At 40.8% G+C, this 17,314-nt stretch overlaps 1 protein-coding gene across 2 annotated transcripts; it reads left to right on the top strand.

Moving 5' to 3' along the window:
• The first annotated feature begins 4,659 nt into the window (after nucleotides 1-4,659).
• LOC144653543 (uncharacterized) lies at nucleotides 4,660-16,911 on the top strand. Of its 2 annotated transcripts, none has more exons than XM_078513567.1 (6): nucleotides 4,660-4,680; nucleotides 10,197-11,163; nucleotides 11,771-12,275; nucleotides 12,803-12,996; nucleotides 14,396-14,740; nucleotides 15,558-16,911. In XM_078513567.1, the coding sequence occupies exons 2-6, from the start codon at nucleotides 10,199-10,201 to the stop codon at nucleotides 16,015-16,017; spliced, it is 2,469 nt and encodes an 822-aa protein (XP_078369693.1). In that variant the 5' UTR covers nucleotides 4,660-4,680; nucleotides 10,197-10,198; the 3' UTR covers nucleotides 16,018-16,911. The 2 variants fall into 2 exon arrangements, with proteins under 2 accessions (XP_078369693.1, XP_078369692.1); XM_078513566.1 differs by lacking the exon at nucleotides 4,660-4,680 and adding an exon at nucleotides 8,162-8,271.
• Nucleotides 16,912-17,314: the final 403 nt, after the last annotated feature.

The following is a 17,314-nucleotide window of genomic DNA, read 5'->3' on the forward strand; positions in this document are numbered from 1 at the left end:
AAGATCATGTCATTCATTTATTTGTTTTTTCCAATTTTATTAGGCTAGTCACGCTAGCCAATATATTCTATAATTTATAAAGATTCGTGGATTTTCTTGGTCTTTTCGAGTGAAAAAGTTACAACTACTCGAGTCTTTTGTTTTTTTAACTTTAAGGAATTTCTAAATAACACCTAATGGATTTTTTGATTTCCTGTGCATGGCCAATTTTTTTTATTCCTCTAATGAAAACAAAAAACAAAAAAAATAAAGAATTGTTTCAGTTGTTCGTTACCCACCAGTGATCCAATTAGTAGCGTGGGAACGCTCAAGTATGATTGGTTAAAAATAGGTGAAATGTACACGACTTTCCTGGATCACTTTGACGTCATACCTCAAAATAATCTGGAAACAAAATTAAAGCAAAAGCCGTTTCATTTGCAGGGAAAACTGAATTACTATCGAATTTTGTTTTAAAAATACCAAGCAATATAATTTTCTGATCGTTGTCCTGTGCACTAAAACAAATATGAGTGATAAGCGACCTTTAGATTTGACTACGAGTACGAGATCAAGTACGAGTACGACTTTGGAATTTCGGTATCCCCCGAACTATAACTCTTTCCATTTGCTGACTAACACATGAATAAACGTTAGGAATAAGTTGGTGCGATAAGTGATTATAGGAGGGACACGATTGTGGTTTGAAAACTCGTACTCGAACTCAATCTCGTACTCGTTGTCAAGTCACCGCTGCGCCTTTGAAATTTCGCTCGCAGAAAACTCAAGCTTGAAGTCTGACTGTTTAAGCAGTTAATACAATTGCCCTACCTTAATTAAAACATCTTTAACCATCTGATATTCGATTTTCTTTGCTCCAAACACTTAAACATTAAAGGCTGCAATCTTCAACGCTGCCCCTTCTTGCGTGTTAGGGATGGTAAGCGTTTTGTTTAGATCAGAAAAAAAAAAACAGTTTGTTTGTTATTACTTGTAGAAACTTCAGTGCATATTTATAAACGTTATTCTGTTCTTATTTAAGCAAATCATCAAACAAACTTTTTAACGCGATTTATTGGGTAGGAATAGTTTGCGATGATTGAATTAGTATCTTTTCCAAAAGGTGTAACGTTGAGAAGGTTGACATTGAGCTGTATCAAGCAAAATTTTATATCGGAGAAGAAATTTTAGAAACAAATTTCATTACCTTTGAACTTTCTCAGATCACCAGAGCGTCCCTCTTGCTTTAATGTTACAACGTGTTTTTAGAGAGTTGTTTGCAGCAATTGTTGCATTGATTAATACGAAAATATCCACTTCCATAATATTGGAAACATCCCAAAAGCCAGAAGGCATCAGCTTACACATGCCTCGATCGACTCCTTGTCTTATCACAATTTGTTCAAAATTGGCCAGTTTTTTCGCCGCCAGTAGCCCTGCAGTAGTCCATTCGCTTGTCGCGACGTTTTTCGATGCGATGCGAAAAGTGTTGCTTTTAAAATGTAACGTAGTTTATTTATTAAATAAAGTTTTTGTCTAGGAGAGTTTTTCGCCAGTAATTTTTCTCTTTTGATTTAAATTCGCTTGGAAAGCAATGTACATTTTGCAGCTTATTTTATCCTCGCGCTGCTGCGTAATTTAACTGTACAGTATGTCACAGTATGGGGCCCAGTTCTCGGCCACTTTGTGTTAAACGCGTTTTTTCACGCCTCAGTTGAATTAAAACAAAAAGTTATTTACATCCAGCGATAGACTGATTCTTGTTCTCTAAGTATCGTCAGTTTGATCCTTCAACTCGCTATAGAAAGCTCACACGTCGAGTTTACGCGGAGGTAGATTAATTTGTTTTCCCGAAATCTTGTTTGTTTACGGCTCCTTGAAATTCTTGGATGCAGTTCAATTCGTATTTTATCCGAAAGCCCCAACCAAAAGAGCTAATTTTTTGCATGTGAAACGTAAAATAATTCAGCTTTCTGCTTAAGTTAACTTTTCGTTGATTCTTTGTATTTTGTTGATCTTAATTTACTTCGGAATTTTTCCGTGCGACCACAGGTAACCAAAGCGTACTATGAGAGTTTGTATGGATGTACTATAAGAGTTTGTATGGATTTGAAATAAAGTTGAGAAAAATATCTCTTTTTACCGGTGAAAAGTTATAATGAAACTTTAAACCTTACCTGGTGTTACGTTTTTGTATTTCTAGTGCTTTAGAAAGTCATACGCGCGATTTTCGTCTAACCGTCTGTTGCGTACTAAAAGAAAGACAAGGTAGGAAAGCAAATTCGAAAGGCGAACGCAGGCCTCTTCAAAAAACTCGCTAAAGAAGCTCAAAACCCGACGTAGCTTGATCTTTTTAGTTCACGATCCAAGAGCGATAAATATTCCATCTTTCTGTGTAATTGAATTGTATTCAAGTCGAAGTTTGGAGCTAAAAACTTCATTTGAATTCACAACTTCGGCACAAATCGGTCGCCATTAGGCCGTGAAATCCAAATGCGAGCACCTAGCTAACGGTCGAGCCTAGGGCGAGTACAAAATCCACCCCATCCGGGGGAAACAGAGGAGAATTCTTGTAAGCACCATCTCATGCTCACTACAACCACTATAAGTTAATTTTTTTAACGTTGGGAACGGTGCACAGATTTGAATGTTGATTGAATGGGTTGCTGACGTTTGGGTTAATACCCGCCGTTACAAAAATTAACTTATAGTAGTTGTAGTGAGCATGAGATGGTGCTTACAAGAGGTCTCCTCTGTCTCCCCCGGATGGGGTGGATTTTGTACTCGCCCTAGGCTCGACCGTTAGCTAGGTGCTCGCATTTGGATTTCACGGCCTAATGGCGACCGATTTGTGCCGAAGTTGTGAATTCAAATGAAGTTTTTAGCTCCAAACTTCGACTTGAATACAATTCAATTACACAGAAAGATGGAATATTTATCGCTCTTGGATCGTGAACTAAAAAGATCAAGCTACGTCTGGTTTTGAGCTTCTTTAGCGAGTTTTTTGAAGAGGCCTGCGTTCGCCTTTCGAATTTGCTTTCCTACCTTGTCTTTCTTTTAGTACGCAACAGACGGTTAGACGAAAATCGCGCGTATGACTTTCTAAAGCACTAGAAATACAAAAACGTGACACCAGGTAAGGTTTAAAGTTTTATTATAACTTTTCACCGGTAAAAAGAGATATTTTTCTCAACTTTATTTCAAATCCATACAAACTCTTATAGTACATCCATACAAACTCTCATAGTACGCTTTGGTTACCTGTGGTGCGACTTTTGCGTATTTGCTAGTTCTCGGCCACCCTTCTCGCTATCACAGCTTAGCGCTTTGGTTTTTAATATAATTTCATCTACTGCAGCCAGAATAAAAGAAAGAAATGTTTTAAAAATAAAGTTCAATTAAATCTCTAAGTTTTGAGCTGACTCTTGTCTTGTTTATTATTTCTACAACACCTAACTCTTTCAAGACCTTTCCACTGCAAAGTAAACCATCTAAATGCATTGGTCACACAACACAATTCTGTGGTTTTGCAAGAACCTGCAAATAGGCAAGCAATTGGCGCGACAAACCTTCATTTCTAAAGTAAAACAAAGCCTCATAAAAATAATTTGCGATCGATATAACATAAATAAGTTTACAGAGTGATTTTTTATGACTGTGAAAATTAATTGAGCCTTTTTATACGGAAATTACGCATAAGCTTTTTGGTGGCCGAGAACTGGGCCCGCGTTGCCGAGAACTGGGCCCACAAAAGGAGATTTTATTTTTATTGTGTTCGGGATAATTAAATATTAACCGGTCCATAGCTTTCCACCAAAAAGCTGAATAATGTAGAAAGCTCTGGGAGAAATTTCAAGTTTCTTTGGTTATTCTGAGGAAAGAAATACTAGTTTACGTCTAAAGTGGCCGAGAACTAGGCCCCATACTGTAATGTTTCAAAGCTTAGGTTATAAACTGGAAAAATCGCGTGAAGTTTCCAACGGTTGAATTCTCGTTATATATATCATAAACAAATTACAGCATAGAAAGCGCTTTGTACGGATTTTATTCACTTGTTGCAAAACTGTGGAAAACTCACTCTTTCGCTACGCTCACTCGTTCGTTTTCCAAAGTTTTTGCAACTCGTGAATAAAATTCCGCACGTCGCACTTTTTATGAAAATCTATATTTACACGACAACATTTATCCGTGCCGAACCATTTTTCCGGTACGCGTACCAATTTTATCCGAGCAGTGCCACAAATTTTCTGCCGTGTAAATGGGGCTCAAGTCTCCCGTCTCAATTTTAAAGTTTGTCATGTCGTGAACTAAGAATGGTACGCATTGCCATGTTGCTGTCAGAATTTCGTCTTAAGACTCGATAAGACGGACGCAAGTAACAGAGCAGAAGTTTCAATGTCTCGACGGTCACCAATAAAAAGAGACGTGAGTAACCTAGGTACACAGAGCAACTGGAGTTTTCTTGGTATTTTAAAAAGGCAGTTTTAAATTTTCGACCAATTAGAAATCGACGTGACCCTGAACTAAGTGCACAGAGCAGAATTTTTTCGTGCATCATTGCAAGAGAGCATTAATTGAAAACGACGCCGTGTTCTTAACTGATCAAAAATTCTCGATCGCCACCGATTGCTCGACCTCGACGGGCGATTATTTTTAGACTGCTGTCCGCTGTTTCAAGCGTTCACAGTCAATTTTTCAAAGGTGGGTATGATATCTGGGCATTTTTGTCTTATTTTGATATACTTTGCTGTGCTTTATAGTACGTTAGTTGGTTGTCAGATTAGAGCAGCAACATTCCCCCTCTTGCTAGGATAGATAGACTATATATCTAATGCAAACCCTCATTAGTTTTGTTTGTTTCTTTTAACTTTTTTATTGAAGTTATAACGTCTTGATCAGCCACAGCCACGATGAATGAGGGTCTATAACCTTGTACCCTTTATAGCGGTAACAAGCTAGAAAATAGCACAACAGAAGTTATTTATTTAACTGCTTGAAGAATTCATTCAAATTTATATCTTGGCCGTAGGAAAGAACGCAGAGTTCGGGAGAATTTTATTTTTTTGAAAGATTTTTAATTCTATATAACGTCGTCACCATTGGTCAATTGTACATCTGCGAGGATAAAAATACCATCTCCGAACACAGTCCGATGCAAAGTTTTCTTATACCTGAGAAAACGTAGCCTGCGTAGCTGGCGGGAGTCGAGTGCGAGTGCTTGATCGAGCGGGCGAAGCCCGCGTGCGTGGGCGGCGAAGCCGCGATCCGCGAGCGGCGTAGCCGCCAGCGAATGCGGCTCCGCGGTTCCCTCTATTTGCCGTTCGCCGGCCCGTCTCAAAGCAAGCACTCGCACTCGAATCCCGCCAGCTACGCAGGCTAGAGAAAACGGGAGTATGTTTACACTCAGCAGCTATTTTAGTGATCCTTAAGCCTGGTTTTCACTAGCGACGCAAGCGCAAGGATAACAAGTCTTATTTCACCGTGAAAACGACTTCAACGCAAGCAAAAGAACAAGCGCCGGCAAGCACAAGCACACGCACAAGGGTCAAAATTTGTCCTTTTTGCGTGATTGCGCTTGTGCTTGGGTCGCTAGTAAAAACCAGGCTTTACTCATATTAACTCATCAATATGAACGAAATTCCCCGAAATGGAAAAAAAAGCTGCCTGATACATTTGACTGTGGTGAAGGAGCGTCGAGATTTGACCTTCCGTTATAATTTGAAGCTTGAGGCTGCAGATGCACTATCAAATGTTGCATTGCGTTTAATGAAATAAAAGGGACATCCAAACTTGCACTGCCAAGCACTGCAGCGAAATGAAATTTTGTTGAACGGACCAAAGTCATATTGCAGACCATTATTTTAAAGTAAAAACGTGTATATTATTTTTGCATACATCCTGTGAAAAACGTTTTTCGCGTAAATATCCCAAGAAATCCAGTGGACATATTTCGACACTAGTTTTCGACTGATCCACATAGTGGTCCCTGATTAAAATTCCGATTTTACACAGATGAAATGGCAGCATTTGAAGTAACTGAGCGGCTTATCAGCCAAACTGAAGAAAGTTGTCCTTTTCGATGCAATCGTTGTAAGTGTGTTCTTGTTTGTTTAAGATCTTTCAGTTTTGCTGCGAACTAGCGGTAGTCTCATGAATGCAACGTAACACCTCCATCCGAGGTCTTTGAATGAGTGAATCCAAATTTCCGGCCTTGTTAAGCATCATACATTTTAAGCACGACGCACGACGCAAGACCCACGCCAATTAGACATGATCAGATAACCAGCAACCAGGGCGGGACAAGCGCTACGAAATAGATCGAACATTTTAATATTTACAAAGGTCGAATTTGGTTCCCCATGCTCCCTGTGATTTGTGGGCCTCTTTAAGAAAGCTCGGCTGACAGCCGGTGTGTTTCTAATCTTCCGAGTCCTTTATTGTCCCTTAGTAATAAACGGAAAATATTAAAACTAATTAATTGAGCCGGTTTTTCATGACATTATAAACTTAACATCTCACTATGTGTCCATTTATTTATTTCCTTATTTCGGTTGTATTGTTGCTGTTTTAGAATAAAAATGAAGGTAATTCACCGAGACGATTTTTTTTTTCTGAAAACTGAATGACTGAATAACGGTTTCCTTTTGTCAATAAGGACAATAAGGTGTCATGTTTCTATGTTCATCAAGCGAAGTTTCTCAAGAACGTAGCGTAATTATTTAAGGCGACCATTATTTTTTGAGGGGAGTGAGGGGGGGTGAGCAATTATCAAAAAAAATTATTGCACAAGAAAAGTTGGAGAAAAATTCAAGCAATCCCCAACTCCTTATAAGACTGATGGTTCAAAAAAGTCTTAAAGAAAAGCCAAAAGGAGTTTTTTTTTTCCTTCAGCCAAACCGTAGTTTAACCTCTTATTTCTCGAGCTACCCGAATTCTTGAGCCAATTTTCGTTTCCCTTAGAGGTTCGGGTGAAGGGATTTAGGGCTTTCCACAAGTTGCTCGGCAACTTTTTGGCAACTTGTCATGTTTCGAGCAACTTTATCCCCTTCGAGCAACTTTTTTCCTCTCGAGCAACTTGTTGCATTTTGAGCAATTTTTATACCGAAGATCTCCGAAGATTATCTGAGTGTTGTTCTAAGGCAATACGAACGTTTCCGAAGATTTACGAAGTTTGCCGAAGATTTTCGAGGAACATCTGAAGACGTTTCAACTTTCGGCTCATTCTGCATTAAAACATTTCAAAACTCGTCATCAAACATGACGTCATCGATATGTTCACGACTTTTCTACAAAATTTCCCCTTATATGTTATTTATATACTTCTTTTGCTGTAAAATTGCATAAAACTGCGTAGAAAATCTTACCCTCGAAGAGAAAAAAAGCTATATTTAGAGAAATTCTCTTGATTGGAAGCAGCGTGTTGGATTTTTTGGAGCAACTTTTGAGCAACTTTTATTATCAAAAGCAACTTTTTTGGATTTTTGGAGCAACTTTTGAGCAACTTTTTGAGAAATTACGGGCAACTTTTTGGGAAATCTCGAGCAACTTGTGGAAAGCCCTACCCCACTTTCGCCGTGATATCGTGCAAGTCAATAATCTACAAAATTCTTTACTTTGGAATTGACAAGTTTCAACACAGGGGGCCCATACAAGCGGTGTGACTGTTTGTATGTTCGAAATATAAAGAAATGTATGGGGATTTTGCTGAAGCAACGGTCAACGCAAAACCCTTCAAATCGCCCAAATTCGGCATTCTGAGGATCACCAACGACAACAGACAACAGCTGAGGTAAGTTAACGTTTGTTTTGACCTTAAACATAGACATTACTAGAGTTATTTTTCGATCATAAGACCCTTTTAAAATCCCCATACATTTCTTTATATTTCGAACATACAAACAGTCACACCGCTTGTATGGGCTCCCTGTGGTTTCAACGTTGCGTTTTGCGATCGTGTACTCAACCAGTTCAACCGGTAGCCTGCGAACCCAGAGCGACAGCCGGAAATGCGTCCGGGCTCGCAGGCTGCTCAACCGGTGGTTGCCGTGACACTTTCTGCGTCACACTGCACACGGTAACGCTTGAACAGTCTAAAGAATGCGATTAATTATTGATGCACATATAAATGAACTCAAATGAGGCCGTCTAAATATTCACGGCTTGTTTGTGAACGACGACAGTCTATTACGAATGGTATTTCGACACTTGCTTCCTTTCGCCAAAGCCAAAAAGTCAGGTAACTTCGTCGAAGGCATAATTTTTGCTTCTTTAAGGTTTTGGACACTGACTCAGGTAAGTTTTTGTTTTGAAAATATAATGGATCTAAAACCCGCCAACTACGTGCATGTATGTAACTCGGTCGACAAGTGAATTATTCAAATCATTGGTAGATAAAGGTGAGCTGAGTTCGTTGAGTCGTAGATGTTGATTTTTTTATAAGCATTTGATTAAGGGGTTACGTTTAAGGTGAAGCGTTGTGTTTGTACGCGAAAAGCGTACACCAAGGCCTGTTGTATGTCTGATCTCTGAACTTGCCCTTGAGCACACGTGTTATATTACTGATATTAGGTGCTAAATGATCGCTGCAAACATGTAATAATATGTTGAGCTAGGACTTTTTGTTTGCTGTCCGCGCCACAAATTTCACTAGTTCATGCCCAAACAGGAGGTAATAACTTTTTTCAGAATGAGTCGCCAAGGTAAAATGAAACTGCACAATCCATAATCATCATCATCGGAATAGAGTTCATGCGTGACTGTGAAATAATTTAAATAATTAGTAAGAAGAACAAGGTTAGTAATATCTGATAGTCGGCATACGTGACTCAACTCCACAATGTCTAAAATCTGTCAAAATGCGGAGAGGATAACAAACCGACAGCTAATCAACAATGGAGCCTTCTTAGACTATGAAAAATCCCTCTGTTTTCTTAGTCCATAAAATCCTTGATATATAGAACTTTACCGGCAGTTTGAAATATCTGCGACGCAGGCTAGTCGAGCGTGGCGAAGCGAGTAGCTTCTCGCCCCCAGATTTCGCGCGGCCATAAGAGGGTCTCGTAGAAAAGCATTTCAAAGGTCCGGTTTGGATGGGGAAGGGAGAGGGAGTATGCATGTCTCCTGTCTGAGGTTTAAAGTTTACAATCCTTCAATGCAGACTACATATTGAACCAAAAGGAAATCCTTGTAAAAAATGTTCACCACTTATGTTTTGGAAAATTATTCGCCGTATCATGACCTATCATATAGTGCTGTTCATGGTTGCGAAATAACTAATAAGTACACAGTTCAGCCGAAGGCAATAGGCCTTATCACGGTTTTCGACGCCATCTTGCCGAGTAGGCAAAGCGGGTAGAAATAACAGTGTTTTTATGGGAATCCGACGGCAATTATCTTTTACAAAAATTGAATTCTGGACAACTTGTGAATTATAAAGTTTAGATACTAGACAAAAGTTTTCATTCGCCGAGTTTGAAGGATGTAGCTGGGCTAGAAAGCGTTCAGTTACGTTTTTAATTTCCCATACATTTGTCTTTAATTTTTTACGCGAACCGCGTCAATTTTCGAAAAATATATAGTATAAATAATATACGGCAGAAATTAAGAAGAAAGCTTCGTCTGCAAGTACGTGTACCAGCTTCTTGTCAAAGGTTTCATTAGCGGAAGAATCCAAGGCTCGTTTTCGTTGTTTAGTAATCCTTGTTGTTGTTGATGTTGTCGTCGTCGTCGTCGTCGTCGTCGTAGTTGTTGTTGTCGTCGCTATGGTTATCGTTGAATGAATGAATGAAGGAAGGAAGGAATGAAGGAAGGAAGGAAAATGAATGGATGGACGGATGGACGGACGAAGAAATGAAGAACGAACGAACGAACGAACGAACGAACGAACGAACGAACGAACGAACGAACGAACGAACAGACAAACAGATGAACGAACGAACGAACGAACAGACGAACGAACGAACGAACGAACTTTATTTACCCTCGGTTGTACGTGAGGCTTGTTCAGTAGGCCTCTAGCATGTAGTGCTAAATAAACCGAGAACTGCTGTTGTTGTTCATCTTCTTGCGAGCAAAGTCAAGCAAAGTCAAAGCTACGTTTTCGTTGTTTAGTAATTCTTTTTGTCCTCGTTGTTGTTGTTCTTCTTCTTATTGTCCTCGTTGTTTTTTTAAATCGTTGTTGTTCTTTTGAACTGAAAACAAGTTTCCTTTCTCGACAGTAATGGCGGAAACAGGCCTTGCCTTCTCTGGAGGTGGAATCCGGTCAGCGGCCTTCTGCTCTGGAGTTCTGCGCAGGCTTTTACAACGCAACACCAAGATCGACTACCTGAGCTGCGTGTCAGGGGGCGGTTACACAGGCACAGCCTACCTGGACTGGAAATACAGACATGGAAAGAAAGACGATCCAAAATGGCATCAAGAATTTTTTGATTACATGAGAGAAAGAGCAGGATTGATGTGCAACTGGCAGAAACCTCTTCAAGGAATCTTTGACACTTTTGTGTTGATTTTCCTGATATTGCTAGTGTCTGTTGTTATGCCCATGATCGTGTGGGGATCCTACGTTCTTCCACTAGCTTACGCGGTCGACTTCATATTCGGAGATCTGTTGAGAGCTGAGGATCCATGCGATAAAGATGATCCTACCCAACCATCTCAGAACGTCACGCGCTCAGCTCCCCCGAAAGGCCCGGTTGCTATGGAAAGACGCGGAAGGCCTGGCTGCAAGCTTGAGGCTGGGTCCGAAGCTTATCAACGCCTTGTTCTGTTCGCCACCTCTGCAGCACTGTTCATCATTTTCTACTTCTTGGCTAAGAAGATTAAAAAGTTTCGTGCTGAGCTCTACTTCATTTCCGCTTTCTGCGGCTTGATATTTGCTTTCACTTTCATACCTTATTACATCTACTATTTCTTCGACCGCACACCACTCTGGGCTCAGCTTCTTGTTGTAGTCTTCTCCATTGTGGTGTGGATTTTCTTTCCAGTACTCAGGCGAAGATCATCCTTTGTCGTTGTGGTCTACTTGTACTCGTACGCGGTGTACTGGAAAGTGTACGAGTCCGAGATCTTTGGCGTTGAGTATTCTGATTATCTGTTCTATCGACTTCTCTTTGGTTTTGGAATCGTTTTATGGTTCGTGCCTATGTTAGGAGCTATTCAGCAGCGGCTCGTGCACCTCTTTAACAGGTAAGTCTTGAAGTTACACAGGTGAATTTCCGTAAAATGCCGGTTATAAGCCCTAGGCTTATACAATTTTGTAAGGAGCTTTGGGTGCATGGGCTTAAAACTTGGGGAGCTTATATCCGGGGAGGTACCGGGGGAAAAAGAGGAGGCTTATAATCAATAAAAAAGAATATTGGAAAATAAGCTTACAAGAAACAAGTTAACGGATCTGATGAAAGCGATATACTGTTAGAAGGCTAGTTAAGATTTGATCTGCAGTCTATTTGCAAACTAATTCTTTTCTTATTTGTATTGGATTATGCGAGAACTATGGTAAGTCCAGCTCGAAAAGTTCGATGGGTGAGGGATCAGCCTGGTCCCCAGGCCAATTCGTGCTGTGCGAGTAAGCGGAGGAGACCTGGATCCGAGCCCGACCTTGGCGATTACTCCCGACAAGTTTTAGAGGTGACGTCACAGCCAAACTCGCCGGGGACGACTGGGAACGAGGGCTTTTTTCCGAGTTGTTAGTGCGGGGGTGGGTAAAAGGTTATAACCGGAACATTGTTTTAGATTGGCATTGGTCACGTACTTTGGCCTCAGCTAGAACTAACGGTAACACGTCTTCCTTCAGATGGAGGCTCCAGAAGGCGTTTTACTCAGACGCTAGTGTTGGTTCAACCGGATGCGTAGGGATCGGCTGCGAAGATATTTTTCTGATGACGTGTAGATCAGCGGCAAAGCACGAGCCACTCAGCGACAATGAGTCTGGACCCCTGAGTTTACGAGATCTCGAGGGAATTAAGCCCCAGTACCTATCCAACATCGTGGTTAACGAATGGATCGTAAACAAACCAGATGATCACAAAAAGTACGAACTTCTTATTATGTCACCCACAGAGGTAGAGCGCTTAGATCGACCTGAGGGCACAGAACAGTTTGAGAACAAACTTGATCCTGTTGATGTGGACCTGTCCGCTGCCATGGCAACTTCAGCCGCCGCAGTGGCTCGAAACATGGGAGCCTATGATGAGTCAGTGGAAGGCTTGAAGCAGCTGCAAACCGTGCTCGGATTGGGCTTGGGCGCGTCAATGGTGTCCGATGTTGAAAGTCTAAAAAGAGAGCACTGCCTTTTAAGGGTAAGCACAGTCCTTTGAATAAAAAGCTTAGTTAGATAGATCGTTACTGATGATATACAATTAAAGACAACTTAGAACGAGGTTCGAAGTATAAGTAGTAGATTTCTTCTAAGTGAAGCATAGTAGGCTCGAGAATTGGCTAACCAAGCAATAAGTATTATGCAGTTGAAATATTCAACCTACCACAACTTACATTACACCTAATAGTTGTCACCTATAAATATTAATGTTTGAACCACACCCTAATTACACCATAATGGGGGCGCGTGACTATATGACATAAGAAGGACACCGGTGTCGACCTGATGATTACCAACAAAAAATTCCTTACTGGTTTTAGCAAATTTAATGTCTTCTTCTGTGTGCAAATTGGGTTAAGTTAAGACGTTTGATCATTATGTACTTCAATTAATATCTACTTTCTAAAAACTGAAAAGTCTAAGAGTAGATCAGAGAAGCAATGCAATCTCAGAGAGTTTCAGCATCTTTCTTTATCTCAGACGACACCATTTTCTTTCCCTCTACAGGCGCTTCCCTTTTTTATCGAGGGAATCCGTATCCTCCCCCTGGTAACATTTCCATTGATATACTTTGCCGGAGGGGACGAGAAGTGGGTCGCGATTGGTGTTCTGATCTTTTTTGTTCTGCTGCTGATGATGGCCGTTATTGCGACCTTGAAGACTGGGGATGAAAATCCTGGATTTCTTGAGAAAGTCACGAGGTGAGACATGAAACTTGTACTGTCTTGTTCGAAAGTTAATGAAAGTTTAGAAGTACCTTAGAGCAGTTTTCAATTCAGTGTCGTAAAACCAAAACCAAAGTAATTACTCTGGCCAATCACAAAGGACACAGACAATCCAGTGAGCCAATCAAAACTCGAAGCAAATACATGTAGCTGTCAACGAATCGCGGGAAAACGTGCGCGAGCGAGTCACGATTGGTTTTGGTTTTACTCCTGATTGGCCGAGAAAGTGGCGCGAAATTTTTAAACCAATCACTAAGCGTAGTGAACGCAAAACCAAAGCAAACGCAAATTACTCTCGACACTCAAGTGAAAACCGCTCTATTCTTACTAATTTTCGCGAGTACTAATTTTCGCGTTTTTCGCGATTTCAAAATTATCGCGAAATTTTATACGCGCGAAAAAAACATTGCGCGAAATTTAAAAACGCGAAAATTAATACCGTATTAAGAATCAAAACAATAACAAAAATTCATTGTTTGGAAGTGCAACTATCTACCCTTGAAAATATCTTTCCGTCTTTTTTACTAGCACCCTCCCTCTGATTCTTGTTTTTTTTTTCAGAAGATAAATCGTCCAAAACCTCTTTAGTACAGTCACCAAAGTTTCCGTTTGCAGGGTCCAGCTTTGCATATTTCCAGTTATTCCTTAGTCTTTGACGGTTGTTCCATAAAAATATTGACAAAATCGCGAAATTTAATACACTTTTGGTCAAATTTTTTCTTGCAATCGCGAAAATTATTACTCGCGAAATTTAACTCCCGAGTTTTCGCCAAAATAAATACGCGCCAAAATTAGTTAGAAAAAGGTATTTGGTGATTTAGCAAATAGTAAGTTTAATTCCGTAACAAAACAATAAATAATAACAAAACGTGAAGATGTACCAAAGCAGAATTTTAACTGTTTATTGAAAGTTGATGTAAAATACTAAGAAAACTCGGTCATGAGGGAAGCCTCTCTTTTTAGTACTTAGTCAGTTGCAATAATCAATTACTCCTCTTGTGTACTTCTCATGTTTTTACGGGGTGGGGAGTGGGCGCTATATTCGAGGCTGGGCGCTAATTAACTTTTCCTACCTCCAGGGTGGGCGCTTATTCGACGTGTGCGCTTATTCAAGGTTGGGCGCTTAATCGAATAAGTACGGTAATAGTTAATAACAATAAAAACGTGGGACGTAATATAGGCGTGTCGTTGCGACAGACCGATTTACGTTTGAGACTCGCAACGTAAACAGCTTTCGCTCTGATTTAAATCGCCTCCAAACCTCCCAAAAAAAGGCACCGAAACGTAGGAACATTTTTAGTTTAAGATTATGTATAACTAATACAGCGTTTGGGTTCCCTGTGTGTTTCTGATCACGATTTTGTTCACTTCGCAGGTGGTTCATTGTGCACGTGCCTTTTGTTCGATTCATGAGGCAATTATTGTTTGTTCCCAATGAGGGTCCCTCCCCTCCCCCCGTACTACGACTCAGCGATGGCGGCCATATTGAAAATCTCGCCATTTTGCCACTTCTGAAGAAACGCTTGGAGAAGATTGTTGTGGTTGACGGAGGGCATAAGGTCAACGACAAAGAATGGGGGAACAGTCTGCTGAAAGCCTTGTCACTGGCACGCGAAAAACTGCACTGCTCGTTCATTGGTCTGGACGGCCGTGACGTTATAGAAGACGTCAAAGAAACGTTTGTCAACAAACCACAGGGCCACCAGCCAAGGAGTTACAGGTCGGCAGGTTTTAAATGAACATTTTTTGTCATATTTCAATTTGTTATCAAGTATTTTTAGGTCTTATTATATTCTCTTATTGTTCTTTGATCTTTTTTTAACGTGAATAATGGTTCTCTTCTGTCAGGTGTATAAATGGGTGCCGACAAACTGTTGGGGAAACCTGACAGACTGCTGGCCATGGGGTATTACCTGCGATAGACCAGCTAGCATCCCATCCAGGGGGGCCAGTAGCAATTCTCCTAGTCTTTTCACGCTACTGTAACCGGAGTTAAACACCAACGCTGATGAACCCGTTGGATCTGCTAACCTATTTGGATTGCAATCGACTTTACATGTAATCTTTTATTTCTGCACAGTCAGTTTCAGTTGTGCCTGGTTCACACTCGTGAAAGAAGCACATCCTAACCACAAGAATGTTCCCACTTGCGATAAGCACAAACACAGCTAGACACATCGTTATCAAAGTGCTTTAGAAATTCTGATGAACACTACATGTTAGGAGTCACTTGTCTTCAACGTCCAAATTATTGTGTGTGTGTTTATCTTACGCCGGCTTAGACTTAAATGAGCACAAGCACTGACAAGAAAAAGTTTTGTTTTTCTTGTGCTTGTGTCACGCCGGTTCACAAACAAGTTTCCTTGTGCTTACTTATACTTGTGCATATCGCACGAGCGTCAACCAGGCTTTATTGTAACGTGTACTTACTATTAGTACAAACAGTGCAAGCTGGTTGGTGGAGGTACTGTCAATCAAAGCTGGATTTCCCTAAGGGTGTATTTGTTGCTGACAAAAGGTACTTCGTTACCTTATAGGTTTAAAGTCTACTACTACGAAAAGAAATCCATTTTTGAAGATGGAATTAAAGTTGGCGAGGGTGAAGTTTTGTTACTGTCCCCAAGACATCCCGATAGTGGAATCAAGACACAGGAACGCGTGACATGGAAAGAAGCGTTGCGTGACATTGACGTGGATCTAGAAGCCGGTAAATGGGGACTGGGTCCGCAGATAGACTCGGAGGAAGCAGAGCGTTTGACCTTTTGCTGCTGTGACTGTTGTCATGGCAACTCCCTTCGATGGCTGTCAAAGGCGCTGTGTGGCACATTCCCACAACACATCACGGCGAACCAGTTCTTCACACCACGCATGTTCAGTGCATACCATTCGGAAGGATACAACGCATGCGTGCAAGCTGAGGCCGCTGAATTTCTGGGCGCTGCTCAAGAAGTAGAGATGACAAATGCAAATACAGTTGAGCACCAGACAGGAGTGTAAAGAGATGCACAACGACACAGGGGGGAGGCGATGGGAGGGGCACACAGCAACGTTTTATACGGGAATGTCTAAGCCCTTACAGTTAACACACCATTCTTAACAGAAAAAGCAACCAACCTCTTCATATAACTTTCATAGCAATTAGTACCCCTTTTACATACCAACAGTAAAACTACGTACTGAATTCCTCAGTTCTAAACGTCTCAAGTAATTGACCCTTTAAATACTTAAAAGAAACAGTCGTAAGGCGTGTCTCTTCGAGACACTTTCAAAGGCCTTTTCAACCTACCCTTTTCTATACCTCAACTCGTAAAATCTCTACCCTTTTATAACCTTCAGGTATCCCTTTCGGGCGAAACATTCCCGTAGATTCCACTATAGGGACTCCCCCCTCCCTCCTGGGATAACGAATAACGACTGAGGGACCTCTGAACTGAAATGTTTATTGATAGGGTGTTTCACCGCACGAAAACCAGTCTAAAGCAGATGCCGCTAAACTCAATATTTAAATGTATGTCAACAAATATATTATCGTGCCTGGAGATGAGCTATTGCGTTTATTCAGATGCACGGAGACCTTAAGGACTTACATAGCTGAGATTCTGTCTAACGGTTTGCTAATTTTCACACAACATAAGATGAAGAATTTTTGTATGTATTTGGTCCGTTCTCCAATTAGTGAAATGGTAATCGCATAACCTGTAGCTCAGCAGCATTTAACTTCGCGAAAAACGCGATTTCAGTCTGTCTTAAAACTTTGCAAGAGGTTACCGTATATTGGACATTTTATTTAGCCTTGTTTATGGCATGTTGTATATAGCAGAGTCAAGTTTTTTTTAAAAAAGAAAAAAAAGCTCCCAAGTGCTTTGTGGTTTAATAAATGATTAAATAATTGGTGTTTAATTGATTGATTGATTGATTGATAAATGAATAATTGATTGATTGATTGATTGATTGATTGATGGATTGATTGATTGATTGATTGATTGATTGATTGTATAGAAGGCGAAGCAGGAGGGGCAGGGGGGGCTCTAGCCCCCCGCCCCCCCCAAAAAAAAGCAAGAGCCTGATCAAACGATGTGTCTTGCGCTACTTGGAGATGCCCACAGTCTGTTAACAGGCATCAGTGACTTCAGAGCGTACATTTTTTCTACATTCCGACGTCTAAAGAACAACACAAAAAGCACCATGAAGCAGGATCGTCTGAACTGCCTAGTTATGCGCCCCTCTCCCGGGGTATTTGCTTGTCTTGGAGTGCGATGGGCCCCCCACGTTTCAAAACGCTCCGCCTCCTCTG

The sequence above is a fragment of the Oculina patagonica genome, chromosome 5 (assembly GCF_052425735.1).
Source record: "Oculina patagonica isolate OP01 chromosome 5, crgOcupat, whole genome shotgun sequence".
NCBI classification, from domain to species: domain Eukaryota; kingdom Metazoa; phylum Cnidaria; class Anthozoa; order Scleractinia; family Oculinidae; genus Oculina; species Oculina patagonica.